Source organism: Periophthalmus magnuspinnatus, chromosome 10, assembly GCF_009829125.3.
Source record: "Periophthalmus magnuspinnatus isolate fPerMag1 chromosome 10, fPerMag1.2.pri, whole genome shotgun sequence".
Taxonomy (NCBI): Eukaryota; Metazoa; Chordata; class Actinopteri; order Gobiiformes; family Gobiidae; genus Periophthalmus; species Periophthalmus magnuspinnatus.
The window spans coordinates 16,362,325-16,381,755 of record NC_047135.1 but is presented as its reverse complement, the minus strand read 5'-3'; the positions used below and the strand labels follow the sequence as shown (position 1 = coordinate 16,381,755).

The following is a 19,431-nucleotide window of genomic DNA, read 5'->3' as shown; positions in this document are numbered from 1 at the left end:
ACATCTACCGGCAATAAAAAAATACTTAACTTTACTTAACATGTTTACTATTTAAATCATGGCACAGGTGTCCACAAATGGGTGAAAGTAAAAGGCTGGAGGTCAACTGGATGTAAGTTTCTAAAGTTTATTTACTAGTTTATTTCTATCCCCGGTGGGGACTTGAAAAGTCAGCATAGTATCTTTGAGTGTTCAAATCTCCATGACTATGCTTCATAACCTCTATGACAAAGTAGTAGGCTCCAGTTAGACAGCATTATGCTACATTTAGACAATGGTATGCCAGTGGTATGCCAATAGAAGATGAGAGAGTAAATATGGCTCCTGTGAGACCATTTTAAATTGAGAAATGAGTGGAGCAGGACTGGCAATTAAAATCACGTTTATTTTAAAACTAAACCAGGTCTAAACCAGGACAAAGCCAGGACTGAACCAGGACTGAATGAGGTCTAAACCAGCTCTAAACTAGGACTGAACCAGTTTAAGAGCCATTTTGAGGCCTTTTTAGGTGTCTTCACCACCAACCACTGTATTTCCTAAATTTCCGGATGTCCAAGTACTGCAAAGTAGAGCCATACAGTTTTTGACCGTGGTTGTGCTAGTGTAGAAAACATCAATAAAAGGATTGTTCACTAAACACATGAATATTGGGCTCTTTATCCACACGTTCTAACACCTTTAAACTCTGGCTGCTACAACCAGGCCTAAACCAGGGCTAAATCCAGTCTAAACTAGGACAAAACTGAGCCTCAACCAGGACTAATCCAGGACCAAACAAAACAAAATTAAAGGCCATTTTGAGCATACATTTTTATTGAGACAGAAATAGATCAAAACCAAAACTATCCACAACACAATAACTTTTGAAGGCTAAAACACAACCACCTTTAAAGGCTCAGAATAACTGTATAGTTAAATGTATAGTGTAACTGTGTAACTCTTCACATAAAGCTCAGGTCTTAACATGAAAATATTCAAAAATCTCCATCTCTATTGAGGATACAGGTTATAATTGCTCTCAGGTTTGTGCGCGTTTGAGCGGAGGCAGAGCAGGACACAGCCACTGTTTTAGATTGCTTCACTCTCTTTTCACTCGACAATGGTGTAGTAAGGACACAATAAATTTAAATGTTTTTTTAATATCAAAGTTGTGGTTCTGGCCTGTGTCCAGGTCTATTCACATCAGAGAGAAGTGTCGGCAGCTAAAGGGGGAGGAGTCTGGAGGTAAAAGGGTGGGTTTCATATGTGAGGGGGCGGGGTTTGAGCAGAGGAGGCTCCTGATGGATGCAGAGCTCTAGTGCTGGGTCCACTTGATGCTCTTTATGTCGATTCCCTCCTGCACCATCTCCCACAGAGGACTGAGCACAGAACAAAGGGAGAGTTAATAATACATCCACTGTATTTACTAAGCTAATAATATACAATAACACATTTAAGAAAGGACAGAGGGAGAGATATAATACTACTACTGTAAGGCAAGGCAAGTTTATAATCATCATAAAAAACATTAAAAGAGAAGAGTGCAGAATAAAAACCTTTCAGTCATATGCACAGCTAAGAACCGTTTTGAGCTTGGATTTAAACATTGTCAAAGTAGAGGTCTGTCTCACATCTTCAGGAACACTGTTCCAGGTTTAAGCTGCATAAAACAGAAGCGCTAATTCCCCATGTTTAGTCCTGACTCTGGACACCAGCAGGGGGCTCTGAAGTCTTCAGAGTGTGGGATGATTAATATGGCACTAACATGTCAGAGATATACTTTGTTGGTAGGCCATGGAGAGATTTGTGCACAATCAGACCTGCTTTGAAGTCTATTCTCTGACCCACAGGAAGCCAGTGCAGAGACCTGAGTACAGGACTTACGTGCTCGTACTTCCTGGTTCTAGTCAGGACCCAAGCAGCAGTACTAATAGAAATAGAACAGCCCTTGTCCCGCCAGAAGTTACATGACTGCCCTTCGCCGCACACTTCGAATGGTGCATCTAAGGGTATTTTGGTGAATTGGGACACGGCCGTAGCTTGACAAGTACCTAAACAAAGGCCGCGTCACATTTTGTCAAATGCATCATTCGAAGTACCGTTCAAAGTACCCGGACAAAAATGTGTACTCCTCAGTGTAGCCGCCATCTTGTCAAAATGGGACAGCCCTTGTCACACCAGAAGTGATGCAAGTATCCATCGACGAACACTTTGAACGGTGCATTTAAGGGCACTTTGGCGAATTGGGACACGGCCGAAGCCGAGTGGATGCAGAAATCCTTGCATCCGTTGTTTTGCATTTTAAACATGACGAAAACAAAAAAAAAGGAAGTGCGCGATCTAAAACACTGTGGATATTGTACATCACCAGAAACATTATCACCAGAAAGCGCCACATGCTGACAGCGCCTCCTATGGATGGTTGCACATCACATTAGCTTTGTTTTCATTTGTACCAAAATGACTACGCAGCGCTGCTGAATGCTACATGTATCACAGATTAAGAAAATAAAACTGAAGAAGGAAGTGCGTACATCACAATCGCTGTGTACTGGTGGAGGTGAAAACTGGTAGATTGGAGCAATGACGTCTTGAATACAGGAGAATAAAGTTTACTCAAACATGCCTGAATCACTCTAAATACAACTTCAGAGGGTCAAGAAGCGGGAACCAATTATAACATGGTTAAAAGCACGCAGCACGCCCCCTACAGGCACCAGTGTGTGTGTGGAAGGGCACCTGGTGTTAGGTGTGATAGGTTAGAATGGTACTATATGCCCCTAATACAATGCTCTATTCTTATATACAGTTATGTAAAAATCATAATGTGATTTCATGCTAAGAGAGAAAATAGTTAAAAACAGTAAAAGGTTTGCAATAAATAGTAATAAGTAGTAATAAGCCTTAAAAACAATATAAATACAGTTAAAAGTTAGTTAAAATGTGTATTATATTTCATTTCTAAATAATATTCTTGTCATCTCATTCAAGGAAAGGTAATCATATCATCAGTAATCGACTACTAAACCTGGGATCTGTTTTTTAGTGATTGGTAATGCCTTCACCCCTCAGGTGGGGGATTTCGCACTGTTGCATTAAATCCCTGCAAGAGAGAAATAACTACAAATCTCGTGATTTATTCTTCAGAATTTCAGGTAATGTTACCAAATGTTGTGTGCTTGTTATCTGTGTAATGTTGAGAGATTTTGTTGCTGTCCTAGCATGTTCAACTGTGGTTAGGGAAATGTTTTTATCTTTTTTGGAAGTTTTTCAAAATGTGTTTTTTTGTGTTGCGAACTGGCGCTCCGCCATCTTGTGGCCACACAAGCTAATGTGCCAATGTAAAATACTGTTCATTGATTGCATTAAATCCCTGCATGAGAGAAACAACAACATTCTTCATATTTTCAGGGGTGCAACATACCCCATCTTCAGAAGTACAACCTAAACAGTTTCATACCTCATCTCTCGTAGCCTCTGCACCTGCTGCACACACTTCTGAGCCGTAAAGTCCACCTCCTCCTCAGTGGTGAACCGACCGATACCAAACCTGACACAGAAGCACTCTTATAGTGATGTAGGGAAAGTAGTAATAGTAGTAGTATGAGCTTCAAATATATATATATATATATATATATATATATATATATATATATATATATATATATACACATATACATGACTAGTAGTCGCAGTAGTAGTAGAAGTACCTGATGGAGGAGTGGGCCAGGTCTTCGTCTGCTCCAATGGCTCTGAGGACGTAGGAAGGCTCAAGAGACGCAGAGGTACAAGCACTGAAACAGAAACAGTCCTGCTTTAGTCCTGCTTTAGTCCTGCTTTAGTCCTGCTTTAGTCCTGCTTTAGTCCTGCTTTAGTCCTGCTTTAGTCCTGCTTTAGTCCTGCTTTAGTCCTGCTTTAGTCCTGCTTTAGTCCTGCTTTTGTGCAATATCTAAATTTTATTTCAGCACTTTGCATTTTCTGATGACTCAGACTCAAGTCTATACAGTGGTCTCTGGTCTCAGTACCTTCCTGAGGACAGAGCCACATCTTTGAGAGCCATAAGCAGAGACTCTCCCTCCACATACGCAAACGACAGGTTCACACAGCCTGGAATACACAGAAGACATCATAATACATAAATATAAAATACACAAATACACAATACACTCAAGCCTGGAATGGACAAGAAATCTGAAAATGAATTATTTACATTTATATAGGAGCTGGGCTAAAGCAGTACCTGGGTAACTATCTCTTTTATTTATTTAATTTTTTAGTACCTGGATATTCTCAATCTTTTTATTGGTAGTTTTCAGTTTCTCGAATCTGATGATGTCATGCTCCCACATGGGGGACAAGAGCCACTTTCTCCTATTGATGCTATTGTACTTTGCAATGAAATATCGAAAAGGCAAATGCACAAATGTTGAACCTGTTATTTTCAATTATTGACTAAACCCAAGAACTTACTGTACAACATAATTTTGCATTTTAACAATATTAATTTCAGCTGCCTCATCTGTATTAGTTAATATTGGCCAATATAATGCTGAGATGTGATCTGTATATACAGTTGAAACCAGAAGTTTACATACACTATATAAAAAGACATATACGCTTTTCTTGCTCATTGTCTGACATGAAATCAGACTAGACTTCCTGTTTTAGGTCAGTTAGAATTGCCTAAATTATTTCTATTTGCTAAATGCCAGAATAATGAGAGAAGGATTCTTTTAGACTATTTTTTATTACTTTCTTCAAAGTCAGAAGTTTACATATATTTCACTGGTACCATTGTCTTTAAACGTCTTCAAATTTTGGATATCCTTCTACAAACTTCTCACAATAGTTGGCAGGAATTGAGGCCTACTCCTCCTGACAGAACTGATGTAACTGAGCCAAGTTTGTATGCCACCTTACTCGGACATGCCTTTTCAGGTCTGCCCATAAATTTTCAATAGAATTGAGATCAGGGCTTTGTGATGGCCACTCCAAAACATTGATTTTGTTATTCTTAAGCCAATTTGTAACCAGTTTGACAGTATGCTTCAGGACATTGTCTATTTGGAAGACCCATTTGCGCCCAAGCTTTAACTTCCGGACTAGTGTCTTGAGATGTTGCTTCAGTATTTCCACATACTGTTTTTTCCTTATGAGCTTCTTTCCATCTATTTTGTGAAGTGCACCAGTCCCTCCTGCAGCAAAACAACCCCATAACTTGATGGTGCCACCCCTATATTTGGGATGGTGTTTTCAGGCTTGCAAGCTTCCCCCTTTTTCCTCTAAACATAACTGCTCATTATGGCCAAACAGTTCAACTTTAGTTTTGTCAGGACCACAGGATATGACATCCCAAATTGTTTAAAGGCATAATAATCTTACTGTATGTAAACTTCTGACTTTGAAGACAGTAATGAAAAATATCTTAAAAAATCCTTCTCTAATTATTCTGGCTTTAAGCAAATTGAAATAATTTTGGTAATCCAGTGAAAAAAAGCCTAGGTGTCTTTATATAGTGTATGTAAACTTCTGGTTCCAACTGTATATATGTATATCTGTCAGGCAATATACTTTCTTTTTTTTTCTCTGCAACAGCTATCGGCCTTAAATCTCCAGCACTACTTAGCAATACTTAGTTTTGGCCAATCTGCAATCTTTTAAACAATTGGTATCAGCTATGGAAAAAAAAACATACTGGTTGATATGTAATTGTTTTGAAGTGCCTTGTCTTGTTTCTTATCTCTTTAATGTTTGTTTAGCAGTACCTGGGTTAGGTAGGTTAGTCTCTCTTATTTGTAGTACCTGTGTATATCTTGATTTTTTGTTTTTAGTACCTGAGGATCTCTTTAGTATGACGGAGTATATGGATCACTTAAATTTAAAAAATTATGTGGGCGCTACAAGAAAAAAGTTGTAATATTGCCAGAAAAAAGTCGTAATATTACCAGAAAAAAGTCATAATATTACCAGAAAAAAGTTGTAATTTTATGAGAGTATAGGCTGCTGTGCGTGAGTGACCAGTGCGTTATGAAGAATTTGGAGCATTTTGTTCAGATAGAGCAATTTCTTCCAAATCTGTATGGTTCGTCCGACTAAACAAGCTCAAATGCTTGCAGTGTCCCTTCAAAGTACTTATACTGATGATAGTATGGTGATGGTATTTCATCGTGTGCAAACCCCAGTTGAAAGTTTATCTGAACAAAATGCTCCAAATTCTCCATAACGCATTGGTCACTCACTCACGCACAGCAGCCTATATTCTCATAAAAATACGACTTTATTACCGTAATATTACGACTTTTTCTGGCTTTGACTTTATTCTCGTAAAATTACGACTTTAATGTCGAAATGCTACGACTTCATTCTCGTAGCACCGGCATAATTTTTTTATTTATTTAAGTGACCCTTATACTCCGTTGTACTTTAGTATCAGGGCTAAGTTTTTTTAGTACCTGGGTATCTCTGATCTGGGTCGCCGTTCAAAATTACGTCAGGGATTTGAGATGTGATTTTGTGCATCAGCCTCTGGGCAAGAGCCGACACCCTCTGATGGTCGTACTGGGAATGACAAGACAATTTAACTAAAAGAGCAGTCCAGATGTAGAACCGCTTTAGTCCCGCTTTAGTCCCGCTTTAGTCCCGCTTTAGTCCCGCTTTAGTCCCGCTTTAGTCCCGCTTTAGTCCCGCTTTAGTCCCGCTTTAGACCCGGTTTAGTCCCGCTTTAGACCCGGTTTAGTCCCGGTTTAGTTCGCAGTCTCTCTGGGTTCAGATGGAGGTCACATCCCTCCGCAGAAATATTTTGTTTATTCTCCAGAAAAATGTGACAAAGAAAACGCAAAGTCACAGTGACACAGGGTCTGAGCTGTACAGAGCCAGTTTAGACCTGGTTTAGTCCCTCTCTCAGTCCTAGTCTCCTGGAGTCAGGTGGCTTGGGGGCAATACCAGACCCTCCCCTCTACAGTGCCCCCCTATAAACCCCCTCATAGACTTTTATCCCTTTTTCATATCCAATCTCAGTGTTCAAAATGTGATTACAATAAAACAAGTACTTCCACACGAGTGTTTAATAGGGATGGAACAAGATCTCGTGAGACAAAATTACCTGATCATGAGCTTGGATAATAAGGTGTTAAGTTTTGGTGAGTTACATCTGCTTCCAAAAAGCAGTGCTACAATGACAGACAAAAATATTAAATAAAGGGAATAAAAAATTGTGAGGGCAAAATTATTAACTTAGCTGGAATATTGATTTAATATAAATATTTTAAAAAATCTAAATCTTGTCTTGTGGAAATTGTGTCTCGTCCCAGCCCCACTGCTTATAACTCACTATAGGGAGCACTGTATTTGCACTTATTTCAAACAGCGTGTGGGTGGGGTGCTCTCCTGTTAAAGGCTTCAAAATGACATGTTAAGCACCCCTTAGGCCTTCCCACCAAAAATGTCTGGCGCTGCTCCTGATGGTACTGTTTCAATCCTGGTCCCGGTCCTGGTTTTGTCCTGTTTCAGTCGTATTTCAGTCGTATTTCAGTCGTATTTCAGTCGTATTTCAGTCGTATTTCAGTCCTGGTTCAGTGCTGGTCCAGTCCTGGTCTAGTTCTGGTCTAAGTCTTGGTCCTCACCACCATCTCTGCCTGGGCGATGCTGCAGGCTGCTCCCAACCCCACAGCCAAAGGAGTGGGGACAGTCCCAGACCTGAGTCCCCTCTCCTGTCCTCCTCCACTCTGCAGTGGCTCCAAACGCACACGAGGACGCCTCCGCACAAAGAGAGCTCCCACACCTGAAGAGACCACACAGACCGGGTCAGACCACACAGAGACCGGGGGTCATACCACACAGAGACCGGGGGTCATACCACACAGATCGGATCAGACCACAGAGGCCAGGTCAGATTCTTCTACAGACTAGTGTTCTGTCGAGATGATGCCAGAACATCAAATCGATTGCTCTGCCTAAAAAAGTATCTTATCAAAAAGATATACCTGAATTTATCTGAATGTATTCAATATCTGACACTTCATAACGTAAGTATGTTTTATATTTAGAAGTTTAATGTCATATTACAGCGTTATAACTGTACACACAGTGTAGTGTAATTTAAAATGAGTTGGGCCCAGAGGGAGCAAGCCACCTTTCCAACTCTGTTCCTCACCTTAATCATAATGTACAATCCTGTACATAAACAGGTTGTACCTCTGCAGCCGACTCTTTAGCAGCAAGCTAAAAACAAGTGGCACATGTTTGTGGCACATCAAATGAAGATCATCGGGGTCAGATCCTCCTATAAACCTGTTCAGACCCTGGTTCAGACCCTGGTTCAGTCCAAGGTTCAGTCCAAGGTTCAGTCCAAGGTTCAGTCCAAGGTTCAGTCCAAGGTTCAGTCCAAGGTTCAGTCCAAGGTTCAGTCCAAGGTTCAGTCCAAGGTTCAGTCCTGGTCTAACCCTTGGGGCCGTAGATCTTGTGGGCACTGATGGACATAAGATCGATGTTGAGTTCGGTGACATTCAGAGGGATTTTTCCAACGGCCTGAGCTCCGTCTGTGTGAAAAAACACGCCCCGAGATCGACACAGATGACCTACGGAACACAGACGTAAGTTAATACAACACACACGCCAACACACGCCAGCACGACAACACACACGGAGGTAAAGAAGACCTACGGAACACAGGAGAGTTTAATACAACAGAGATGCCCCAATGTCTCCGATTGGATAGCTGAACTCTCCGATGTCTCTGATGGGACAGTTTAACTTACCAATGTCTCTGATTGGCTGTTTGACTCCGATCTCGTTGTTGATTGTCATGATGGAGACGAGAGAAGTGTCTGGGCGAATCGATTTGTCCAAGAGCTATGGAAACAAAGAGAGAAGAAAGAGAGAAAGATCAGAGAGAGGGAGAGGGAAGAAAGAAAGAAAGAAAGAAAGAGAGACCAGAGAGAGGGAGAGGGAAGAAAGAGAAAGAAACATTAGAGAGGGAGAGAGACCAAAGATTCCTTCATTGTCTCTGTGTTAAATCTGCAGTTGACCCATCCTTCGGTGTCTCTGGGATACACACGTCAGGAGCAGTGGAACTCATCTCCAAATCTTGAGGTAGTCTTGGTCAGGAATACCTCAGCTGGAAGATTTGACCTATTGTGCATGTTTTGGGTTGGTGGGGGAAACTGGAGTGCCCAGAGAAAACTCACCCAGAGACAGGAAGCACATGCAAACTAAACACAGACACAGGGAGAACATGCAAAGTCCACACAGAAAGGCCCAGGAGTCCAACCAGTATTTGTAGTATACTTGTATTTGTAGTATTCATGGTACTTACCTCCATGTCGACCAGGCCATTGCTTTGATTAGTATTTATCATTTTAGTTTACTTCTCTATTTATTTAGTCTTATTTAGGCTGGCTAGTGTGTTTATGTTTTACTTATGTTTTATTTACTTGTTTAGTTTTGACTTATTTTATTATTTATTGATTATTTTATTATTTATTTATTTTATTATTTATTGACTTATTTATTAGTTTTGACTTATTTTATTATTTTTAATCATTTTAGATTTGCCAGTGTTTCCTCTGAGGAGCCCTCTGCACCGGGAGCTGTGGTTGGCTGTGGCTCCTGGGCCCTGGCTCGTGGGCCCTGGAGGTTTGGTCTTGACCTCATCTCTTCTCTGGGCCCTGGGCTGGTGTCCTGTGGCTGCGGGTGACCCTGCTCCTGGGGCAGATGGTTCCTCTGGTGGCACTCTCTCATCTGGTTCATCTTTATCCAGCCTGTTCCACTTAAACATATTTTAAATGAAACCAAGGTATTTTAACATGTGTTGAGGTGGGGGGTGGGAGTGTGCGTTGGGGTGGGGGGTTGTTTGGTTATGTTTATTGATGTGTTGGGATTGGGTTGTTTGGCTGTCGGGTGGTTGGGTGGGTTTGGTGGGTGGGACTGATTTTAATGCTTTGTAAAGCACTTTGTGTTACTTTTTTTTTGTATGAAAAGTGCTCTATAAATAAAGTTTGATTTGATTTGATTTGATTTAGACCAGGGGTGTCAACACATTTTCACCGAGGGCCACATCAGCAAAATGGCTGTTCTCAAAGGGCCAGATGTAAAATAGATGTAACTACTTTTTAAATTGTTAATTAACTGTTTCTGTATTTATTACTTATTTAAGTTTCAAATATTGCATATTAATTTGCATAGATGTAAAAATATGGCTGTGTAACGACATAGCTCTTGATAAAATGACATGTTAAGACTATCATACGTTTTAATTCACCATGTCGAGGGCCACATAAAATGATGTGGAGGGCCACATTTGGACACCGGGCCTTGAGTTTGACACATGTGCTCTAGACTGAGAGGTACGCGACAGTAGTAATAGTAGTAGTGGTAGTAGTACTAGTAGAACTAGCAGTGATAGTAGCAGTATTAGCAGCAGCAGTAGCACTAATTGCAGCCGTAGCACCAGTAGCAGAACCAGTAGCAGAAAGTAGTAACAGTAGTAGTAGCAGTAGTAGTAGTATTTGTTAGTACCTCCAGGTCAATGAGGCCGTTGCTCTGCACTGGGAGGTACGTGACACTAAACCCCTCAGACTCTAGGACCCTGCAGGAGTCCAGCACACACTTATGCTCCGTCTGAGTTGTGATGACATGACGTTTCTTCTGCCCATAGAACCGCACCACACCCTGAAAAAAAACACAAATACTGAAAATATACAAGAGTATACTTCAAATACTGACAAAAAATACTGAAAAGGAGAATATCACTGTGCCACACCTTGAACTACTAGGGATGGTAAATATATCCATTCCAGTACTGGTATCAGCCAATATTGATACAGGTTCATCAATATTTATATCAATATCAATATTTGATACTGATATTTTTATCGACCACAGCAGCACGCCTGTTATTGTCATTTCTCACAGTGACGTTTCCTCACCTGACTTTATGTAAAAGTCTAACCCCTTACTCCTTTACTATGATCCAATCAGATCAGAGGACACATACGACATGCATTGCATTCAGGGCTGCCTAATGGAGAGGAGGGAGCACAGTGCAACCAACACTGCAAATACTGACAGAAATTACTTCAAATACTGAGAGACAAGTACTGCAAATACTGACAGAAAGTACTGCTAATACTGAGGAACAGTTAAAGCTGAGGTCCCCAACTTTTTCTATCAAAAGGTAAAATAATTTTTCTCCATAAAGTGCATTGTAACACTAGCTTCATCTACGTATAAAACTTATGTTGTCAGCAGACAACATCTGGTCCAATATTGAACAGGCAATTTGCACTAACATCCCGATATCTGACCTCCCATTCCAAGGCCAAACAATCAAGCATCACCCATGCTTTAAATTTTTAACAATATCTGCAGCTCTGACAGCCTGGTGGAAATTTCATAAAATTACTAACTCAACCATAGCACCATCCGACTTCATACCTATCTGGAACAATACAGACGTCCTACAAGTCAAAAAATCCATATACTTCCGCTCATGGGAAGAGAAAGAGATCACACACAAACAACATATATTCAAGACAACAGACTGGTATCTTTGCCACACTTGGTCCACATGTTTGGCAATTTTGGAGACAACCCATAGAATCACTTTTTTCCCTTTTGGACAGCTGCATCCCTCATTTATTTAACAAATTTAAACAACAAAATAATAATTTGACCAAGTTAAATAGATGGGGAAGGCCTCAAGCCAGACTGAAATATACCCCCCAGCAGAGAGCAGACCCGCTCCTGACCAGGTCAGAGGGTTGCTCTGAAGGGACGGGTGGCGCACATGCTCGGCGAGCTACCTCCTCAGGGTTAGGCAACAGCTGACCTTAACAACTGGTCAGCAATAGGCGAAATCCACAAAGTAGTAAATATTAAAATCAGCGACATCTCTGCTGCTGTGGCATTCCATTCGGGACTTTCAGATGTGATGTAATGCGATGATTCATGTTTCTACAACCTGATTAACCAATGTAAAGTTACACCTCTTCAGTTTCATTATTTCTTCATATTTTCAAACTGATGTAAAGTTTCACCTTGACGGCCATGTTGTTGGACTCTGTGGCGCCAGACGTGAAGACAATCTCTCGAGGGTCAGCCCCGATCAGGTCTGCTACCTGCTGCTCAGAGGAGTGAGCACACAAAGGGGTTCAAACGTATGTGATAAACAGAACCCAAGGTGTCAAGGATTTCACTAATGCAGGGGTCGGCAACCTTTAAAACCCAAAGCCACTAGGAGCCGCAAACACTTTTTGACATCTAAAATGAAGATAAGACAGTATATTGTATTTTACGGACTGTAAATCGCACTTTTTTCATAGTTTGTCCGGGGTTGCGACTTATATGCGAAATTATTAAAATATAGAATTTCACATCTTCCTTATTGTTACACTGACAACTGCGCGAGGGCACTGTAGGCTTGTGTAGTATGGCAGCGGCGCTTCATCTACTTCCGGAGCAGGCAGAGTTGTTCAGAAGCGACAGTGAGGACAAAGAATTCAATGGATTTAGTGATTTGGAGTGAGATGTGTTATATGCTTTAGTATTATCTGTTTTACTGATAATTTATTATCTGATTAACTGTTAATATCTTCCATTAACATACCAGACACGTATTCAGTTTGCTGTCTATGCTTCATGTAGCTGAATAAATAAATGTGTTATGTAATGGTTGATTATACATGTTACAGTTCACTTGTTTGACCAATAGATGGTGCTGGTATGTTTGTAATACCTGTAAGAAACTTTACTTGACTCATTTTCTTTTATACATTTCATATTTAATTTTCCCTTATTTATTACCCCTTCATTTATAAGACGATAAAGGTGATAATTTTTCATTTGGAACAATACTGTAGATAATTAGTTTATCATAAGTCTAGTTTAAGGTCGTGAAAACTACTTCCTGTTTTCCAGTTATCCTCTTTTTTACACTAATGCAAAGTCTTACCTGACAGAGCACCATTTAAGAAACAATTGAAAAGTAAAATATAAAGTTTTCGGTTCACCGATTTGTTTACTAGGCCAAAGTGATATGTATATTTTCCATGCGTTCATATGCAACTTTGTGTGTATATGTAATATGAGCCACAGCTTATGTTATGTTTTATGTGTTTGCTAGTTCTACGGTGTGAATTGTGATGAGGAAATAAGACCACAGTAAACATCAGTGAAAAGAACTCTGGTGCCTCTCATGTTTGTGGACAAGCCAACATATTTTACATTTGCGTAGTTACCTGATTAACTGTTAATATATTACGTAAACATATCAAGACACGTATTCAGTTCGTTGTCTATGTGTTACGTTGGTGTACTGTACTGCTATTCAGCCTGTTGTTCTCTGTATTATTGTTATGTATATTATAACTTGCCTGTAAAGATAATATGTCTGTTCTTGGTCTTGGATTTTGTAAAATAAGTTTCCCCAAAAAATGTCCAATGACTTATAGTCCAGTGTGACATATACATGTTTTTTCTTCATTATTATGCATTTTTTCGCTAGTGCAAAAATACGGTATATTGAGGGTTTTTTTTTACCTTTACGCTTTATATAAACAACTATAATGTGTTGTTTATGAAATCCTTGGAGTGCTACAGAGATGTCTGCTCCTGAACCTCTGTGCACAGCGTCTGCAAATCAGGGTTGTATCTTTACGCAGGACTGTAAGCTGTCATCTGTGAGGAGTGAGGAGCTTGATTTTAACATAGTTCTGCAAGTGTGATGCTTATTTTGAGTGACAATATAATTTAATTAGAATATTTCAAGATCACAACAATCTTTCAATTTAAACTACAATTTAAAAAAGAACTAACAGAAATAAAACACACTTCAATTAAATACTTTCCCAAGCCATGTGGAGCCGCAGGTTGCCGACCCCTGCACTACTGTATGTCCACCAATGTTACAGCATTTTAACCCTATGTGGTTTTAAAAATACTCTGTTGTGTGCGGCATCCAGGATACCCTGCCAGTGGCGCTCTCTCAAGTGAATAGCCTGTCTCATGTGGCACTGTGCAGTACCTTGCGCGCCTTCTCCATGGCGCTCTCACTCTCCCAGCCGTACGCATGTGTTCTGGAATGAGGATTTCCGTAGAAGTTGACCTGATACGGCAACATGGCATCCAGCACCCGAGGGTCCTAGGAAACAAAACAGTTTGTACACTGTTAACAAATTACTGACCAGCATTTATTGTTTATTTGTTTCAAAATGGTTATGTGATGCTGTTTTAATACATTTCTAAAACAGTAAGGCCAGAGCAGTGGGCCTGTCTGGGGGGTATTTTAGTAGTATCTTGTGAATACCATGGGTGTAGTGGCCTGGAAGTCCATGTAGAGCGGGCGTGGTTCATCTCTCCCTAGCTCCTGCTTCTGTATCTGCTCTGGAAGTTTAAAAAACAAAGTATCACATAAAATAAAAATTATTAGATAGATACATGGAAAATATGTAAGTCTGTGACTATCCACAGATCCACGGCAAGTACATCTGAGTTATGGAGTGTTCACATTGGTTCAGTCTTGGTTCTGCTTTCAGTTTTGATTTGACTCAGTTTCCCCTTACAGGAATCCAAACAAAAGCTCATGTGAGTGGAGACTTGGTTTAGTCCTAGTACTGGACCTAGTGCTGGACCTGGTGCTGGACCAGGCACTGGACCTAGAGCTCATCTTTAGTTAATCATTTATTAGTTTTGGTTTGGTCCTGGTCGGTGATATGATGCCCATGATGACTCTTTTGAATGGTTCCTTAACATGAACAGTCTTTTTTTTTTAAAGAACCAAATATTGTTCTTTCTTATTTTATGCATTATTATCCTGATTAACATTGAACCACCACATGAATCAGCACAGAAGCAGAGGAAGCGACATGAGTGAGAGCTTTGTGCACAAAGAACATATCTGACATCATAACAACAATTTATTGTTAGTAGTAGTATTAGTAGTAGTAGTAGCAATGGATAAACACACTCCTTCTCTCAGTTTGAACTATTTTAAACATATCTGAACTTTCTCCCTGCGATTAGTTCAAAGATAAAATGCGTTTTCACATTGGCTTCTGTCATAAAAGTCAGTAGTAAAAGACTCGTTATTTTGAGCTGCTCTTTGTAATGAACGGAGCCAAAAGAGGTCTTGGTCATGGTCTACAGGTCCTGTTTTGGTCCTGGTCCCCAGTCCTGTCCCTACAGTCCGGTGTGAGCTGCAGTCGGTGGCCGGCGGAGGAGCGCTCTGAGTCGAGTACCTTTGGGTCTGATCTCGGTGCTGGCAGCGCGCACCCGGGTCAGGCTCGTGGGGAGCCAAGAGACGGGCTTTAATAGGCGTGAGGACAGCATCCCTGACGTCATACAGGTGAGGATCCGGTGCACGTGAGTCACAGCGGGTCCCAGTAAATCCGAGACCGGAGCCGCGCGCTGGGTCTGGGCTGAGGCTCTGAGGCTCCAAGCGAGAGATTAGAGGCGTGCGCCCTGTCTGGGTCCGGGCTGAGGCTCTGAAAGTCTGGAAGGTCTAAGGGTCCGAGAGAGAGACCGGGGCCGTGCACTGAGTCCGGCAGAAACACCGCAGGTCCCGGGAGAAACTCCGGGCTGCGGGTCTGAGGGTCTGGTCTAAAGTCCGGTCTCAGGTTTGGTCTGGAGCAGAGTCCCGAGTCTGGAGCTCACAGGCGGAAGACCGGAAGACAACAAAGACCCATAATATAACTTCATAATAAGAGCATATATATATATATATATATATATATATATATATATATATATATATATATATATATATATATATATATATATATATATATATATATATATATATATATAAATATGTGTGTGTGTGTGTGTGTGTGTGTGTGTGTGTGTGTGTGTGTGTTATATTTAAAGTAATGAAATAATAAGGCATATTATCGGACCTTATTTTATGACGAGTAAGGTATACAATGTTCAACAACAATCATACGTTTAATATTTATACAAATACTGGTCTGTATGTCCGAAACTGTACAAACCGCACAAGCCCGACTCCTGACGGAGAAGGCGCTGTCTTTGGGTTTTTATTCTGAAGGAGCGAGCTGTGCGCTTTCCGTTTGACGCACGCTAACGTCAGCACGCTGTATGTTGTTGCACAAGTGGAACATCGTGGAAGGACAAACGCGTAAACAAATGCGCGGGGCAAACTTTATATGTTTAGTAATAGTTTAGTACAAGTATTTGGGGATTTATTTTGACTCTCAACTTAACTGGAGCAAGCACGTAGAATTTGTTTGCTCACAAATCAGTCAGCGCCTGTACTTTTTAAGAAGATTGAGGGTTTATGGAGTGGACAAAAATGTTTTCTTTTTTTTTTTATCGAGGATGTATTGAGGCTATTATTCGTAATGGGATGTCTACCTGGTTTGGCAACCTATCTGTCAAATTGAAAGCTCAAATTTTAAGCTTGACTAAAAGGGCGGGTAAAATAATTGGGATGGCCCCCTGTCCTCTTCAGGAGATCTTTAAGAGACACTTGTGAAACTGGGGAATAAAATATGTAATGACCCGACTCACATCCTCCACAACCAGTTTGAGTTAATGCCCTCAGGAAGAAGGCACAGGGTCCCAAAAAGCAGACAAAACAGGTTTAAGCATTCATTTATTCCCCTTTCAATTTCCTTGCTGAACTTGAAGAAATAATGCTCTACTATATGGCCATCAGGGACTGTGTGGATTCGGACGGTTGTGGAGCTTGGGTGGATGGGTGAAAGGAAGGACATGAAAGATTGTGTTGTTGTTTTTTTTTTATGACTGTAAAGCACTTAGTGTTACATTTCTGTATGAAAAGCGCTTATAAATTGGATATGAGTAGTAGCAGTGGCAGAGTGTGAATTCACTAAGTCGTCCAGGTCTGATAAATTATAAAAGCCAAAGTTAACTGGACAAAAAGGTGTCTGAGTGAAGACATTTCGCTGCTCATCCAAGCCGCTTCTTCAGTTCTGGTTAGATTGCTGGTGGCCACTGCCTTATATCTATCTGAAGGGAGGAGCTAACGACACTGAAACTGGAAACAGTTATTGTTTACGGCTTCTGTATATAGGCTTGGTCTATTGAGTTACACTAAGTGTGCACTGAGCTTGAAACATACTTAGAATATTTGTACAACTCTCAATGGGTGCTTTCACACCTATTGGCATCCTGACTAGTTCTATTGTTATTCTTTGTTTCATTTGTTTGCTTTGGGTCTGAGGATGGAGCTTGGGGGATAAATGATGTCTATGTCCATTCCTGTTCAAGGTAGGATTGGCTTTCCTAAAAAAAAAAAATCTTCTTTAACTCCCCTCTCAAATCATTTATTTTTTCTGGCTAAGATCTATACCTCACTATCTTCAAAGGAGTGGTTAGTGGCTTTGAGGTGGAGATGTATGGTGGACTATGGTCCAGAGGAGCTCTCTCGACAGTCTTGGTACATGGCCAGTTTCTTCTCCTTGGCCTCTTTCTGTGTGAACTTGATGTTTGGATCCACAGCATTGATATGTGCAGTAAGAGTTCCAAATCTTGAATTTTGGTCCACTTGTCGTTCAAGTATTGATACCAGTGCTTGGGTGGAATGCCTGGAAATCAGGCCAATGCATCCTGTTTGTGTACAAGTCTCTCCATGGCCTTGCACCAAAGTACATATCTGACATGTTAGTGGCATATCGCACTCTGAGGACTTCAGGGACTGGCCTTCTGCTGCTGCCCAGACTCAGGACTAAACATGGGGAATCAGCATTTCAGTTTTATGCAGCTAAAACCTGGAACAATCTTCCTGATGATGTGAGACAGGCCTCTACTACTACTAAATCCAGGCTCAAAACAGTTCTGTGCAGATGACTGAAAGGTTTTTATTCTGCACTCTTCTCTTTTAATGTTAATTTTATGATGATTATGTGTGATTACTTATGTTTTGATTTGTTGCATTGTTATTTTAATGTATTTTTTTTTCTGTAAAGCACTTTGAATTGCCTTGTGTACTAATTGCGCTATACAAATAAACTTGCCTTGCCTTGCCTGTTCAACTTGTTCCATGTATAAGTTAGCCATAATAGGAGAGACCTCTAAACTGGAAATATGCAGTATTTAAACAAATTTCAAGCTTTGCTGATTTGGTCTAGTGACAGTTTAGTTCTCTCTTTTAGCTTAGTATCCCGCAGTAGCCTCCTCTTTGCTACCTCCACCACTACTGATGTGGGGATACAAGTGAAAAAAGAGATCACATCAAATGAAACAATGGTCTCATCTGAATCAAACTGCAGATGCTTGGCTTTGCTCACAAATTCTGCTGTGTTCTCAATATGGTGCTCTGTGTTGCCCACCAGAGAAGCCAAGATGTCAGATGTTTAGTTACATTGTATGTGATGGAGTCTGTGCTACATACAGTGGGTCTGAGGGGTACTCCTTCTTTGTGGATTTTTGGGAGGCCAGGCCATAGATGCAAGGAATGGAGTCACCAGGATAGAGTCTGTAATACAGCTGTCTATCAATGACTTCTTCCTTCTCCAGCTTCTATAAGCAGTATGATTTTCTTTTTGTACCCACTAGTAGGGTCGGTCTTGTTTCATTAATTCGTAGGTGGCAATATCACTGAGGAGGCCATTCAGCTTAGCCTCGTAATCAGCTGAGTTTAGGATCATGGTGCATCTCCCTTTGTCAGCTGGCAAAATGTTGATGCTGTGGTCCTTTTCTACAGCAGTGAGAGCCTTCCTTTCCTCTGATGTTATGCTGGAGAGAGGAGGTTTGGAGCAGCTCAGTGCAGCTGCACTAAGGTCTCCAGCTTCCATCTCTGTAAACCTATTGTTTCCAATGGCAGTTTCTGCTGCTGTAAAGTAGTTCACTGTGGGATCTGGTTAGATGTTACAGAGAAGTCCAGTTCTTTGGAAAATATCTCTTTCTCTGTCTGGGTGAGCTCACAGTAGGACAGGTTTTTCACCCAGCATTCCCTGTTCACCGGATGGCTGAGTTCATCCCCTTTCCTGCTGTCTCTCTGATCCCTGTGCTTAGGTTGTTTTTGGAGTTGCATAAACTTCCTTATGTGCTGTTCTTTGGTTTCTTTGTTTCGTTTCAACTGCCCTATGGTTATGAAATTGTTAATCCTCTGAGCTATTTCTTCTGGGACTAAAGTAGCTATCTATAGTATGCTTCCTAAGCTTTCTAATTTAAACTTCAAGTTATAATAAGAAAATTCAGACGGCTCATTCTAAGGCCGAGCATTTTCTTAAGGTAACGCTGAGTTAACTGGCTGCCCTGTGCCCTGGTTCAGGTGCCTTCCTCTGTAATACCTTGGTTATTATCTGATTCTGTCAACATCTAAGGTTAAACCGTAAGTGATTCTTATTCTCTGCTAATTTCTTGGTAATATTTTCCAGCTCTTACCAGTTTGACGATGTCTAATCCCTTAGTCGTCCAGGTTTGATCCTGGTAGTAGTAGTAGTAGTAGAGCAGTAGTAGCAGTAGTAGTAT

General features: G+C 40.8%; 1 protein-coding gene and 1 pseudogene across 1 annotated transcript; both read right to left on the bottom strand.

The window, feature by feature from the left end:
• Positions 1 to 791: 791 nt before the first annotated feature.
• nfs1 (NFS1 cysteine desulfurase) lies at positions 792 to 15,649 on the bottom strand. The gene is made up of 13 exons (XM_033974096.2): positions 15,213 to 15,649; positions 14,282 to 14,358; positions 14,000 to 14,116; positions 12,015 to 12,098; positions 10,495 to 10,647; positions 8,736 to 8,829; positions 8,421 to 8,555; positions 7,602 to 7,759; positions 6,432 to 6,537; positions 4,005 to 4,086; positions 3,690 to 3,773; positions 3,440 to 3,529; positions 792 to 1,358 (listed from the first exon to the last, which is right to left on the bottom strand). Exons 1-13 carry the CDS (start codon positions 15,313 to 15,315, stop codon positions 1,295 to 1,297), a joined length of 1,347 nt encoding a protein of 448 aa, XP_033829987.1. The 5' UTR covers positions 15,316 to 15,649; the 3' UTR covers positions 792 to 1,294.
• Positions 15,342 to 18,991, bottom strand: LOC117377305 (uncharacterized; annotated as a pseudogene).
• Between the last annotated feature and the right edge of the window lie 440 nt (positions 18,992 to 19,431).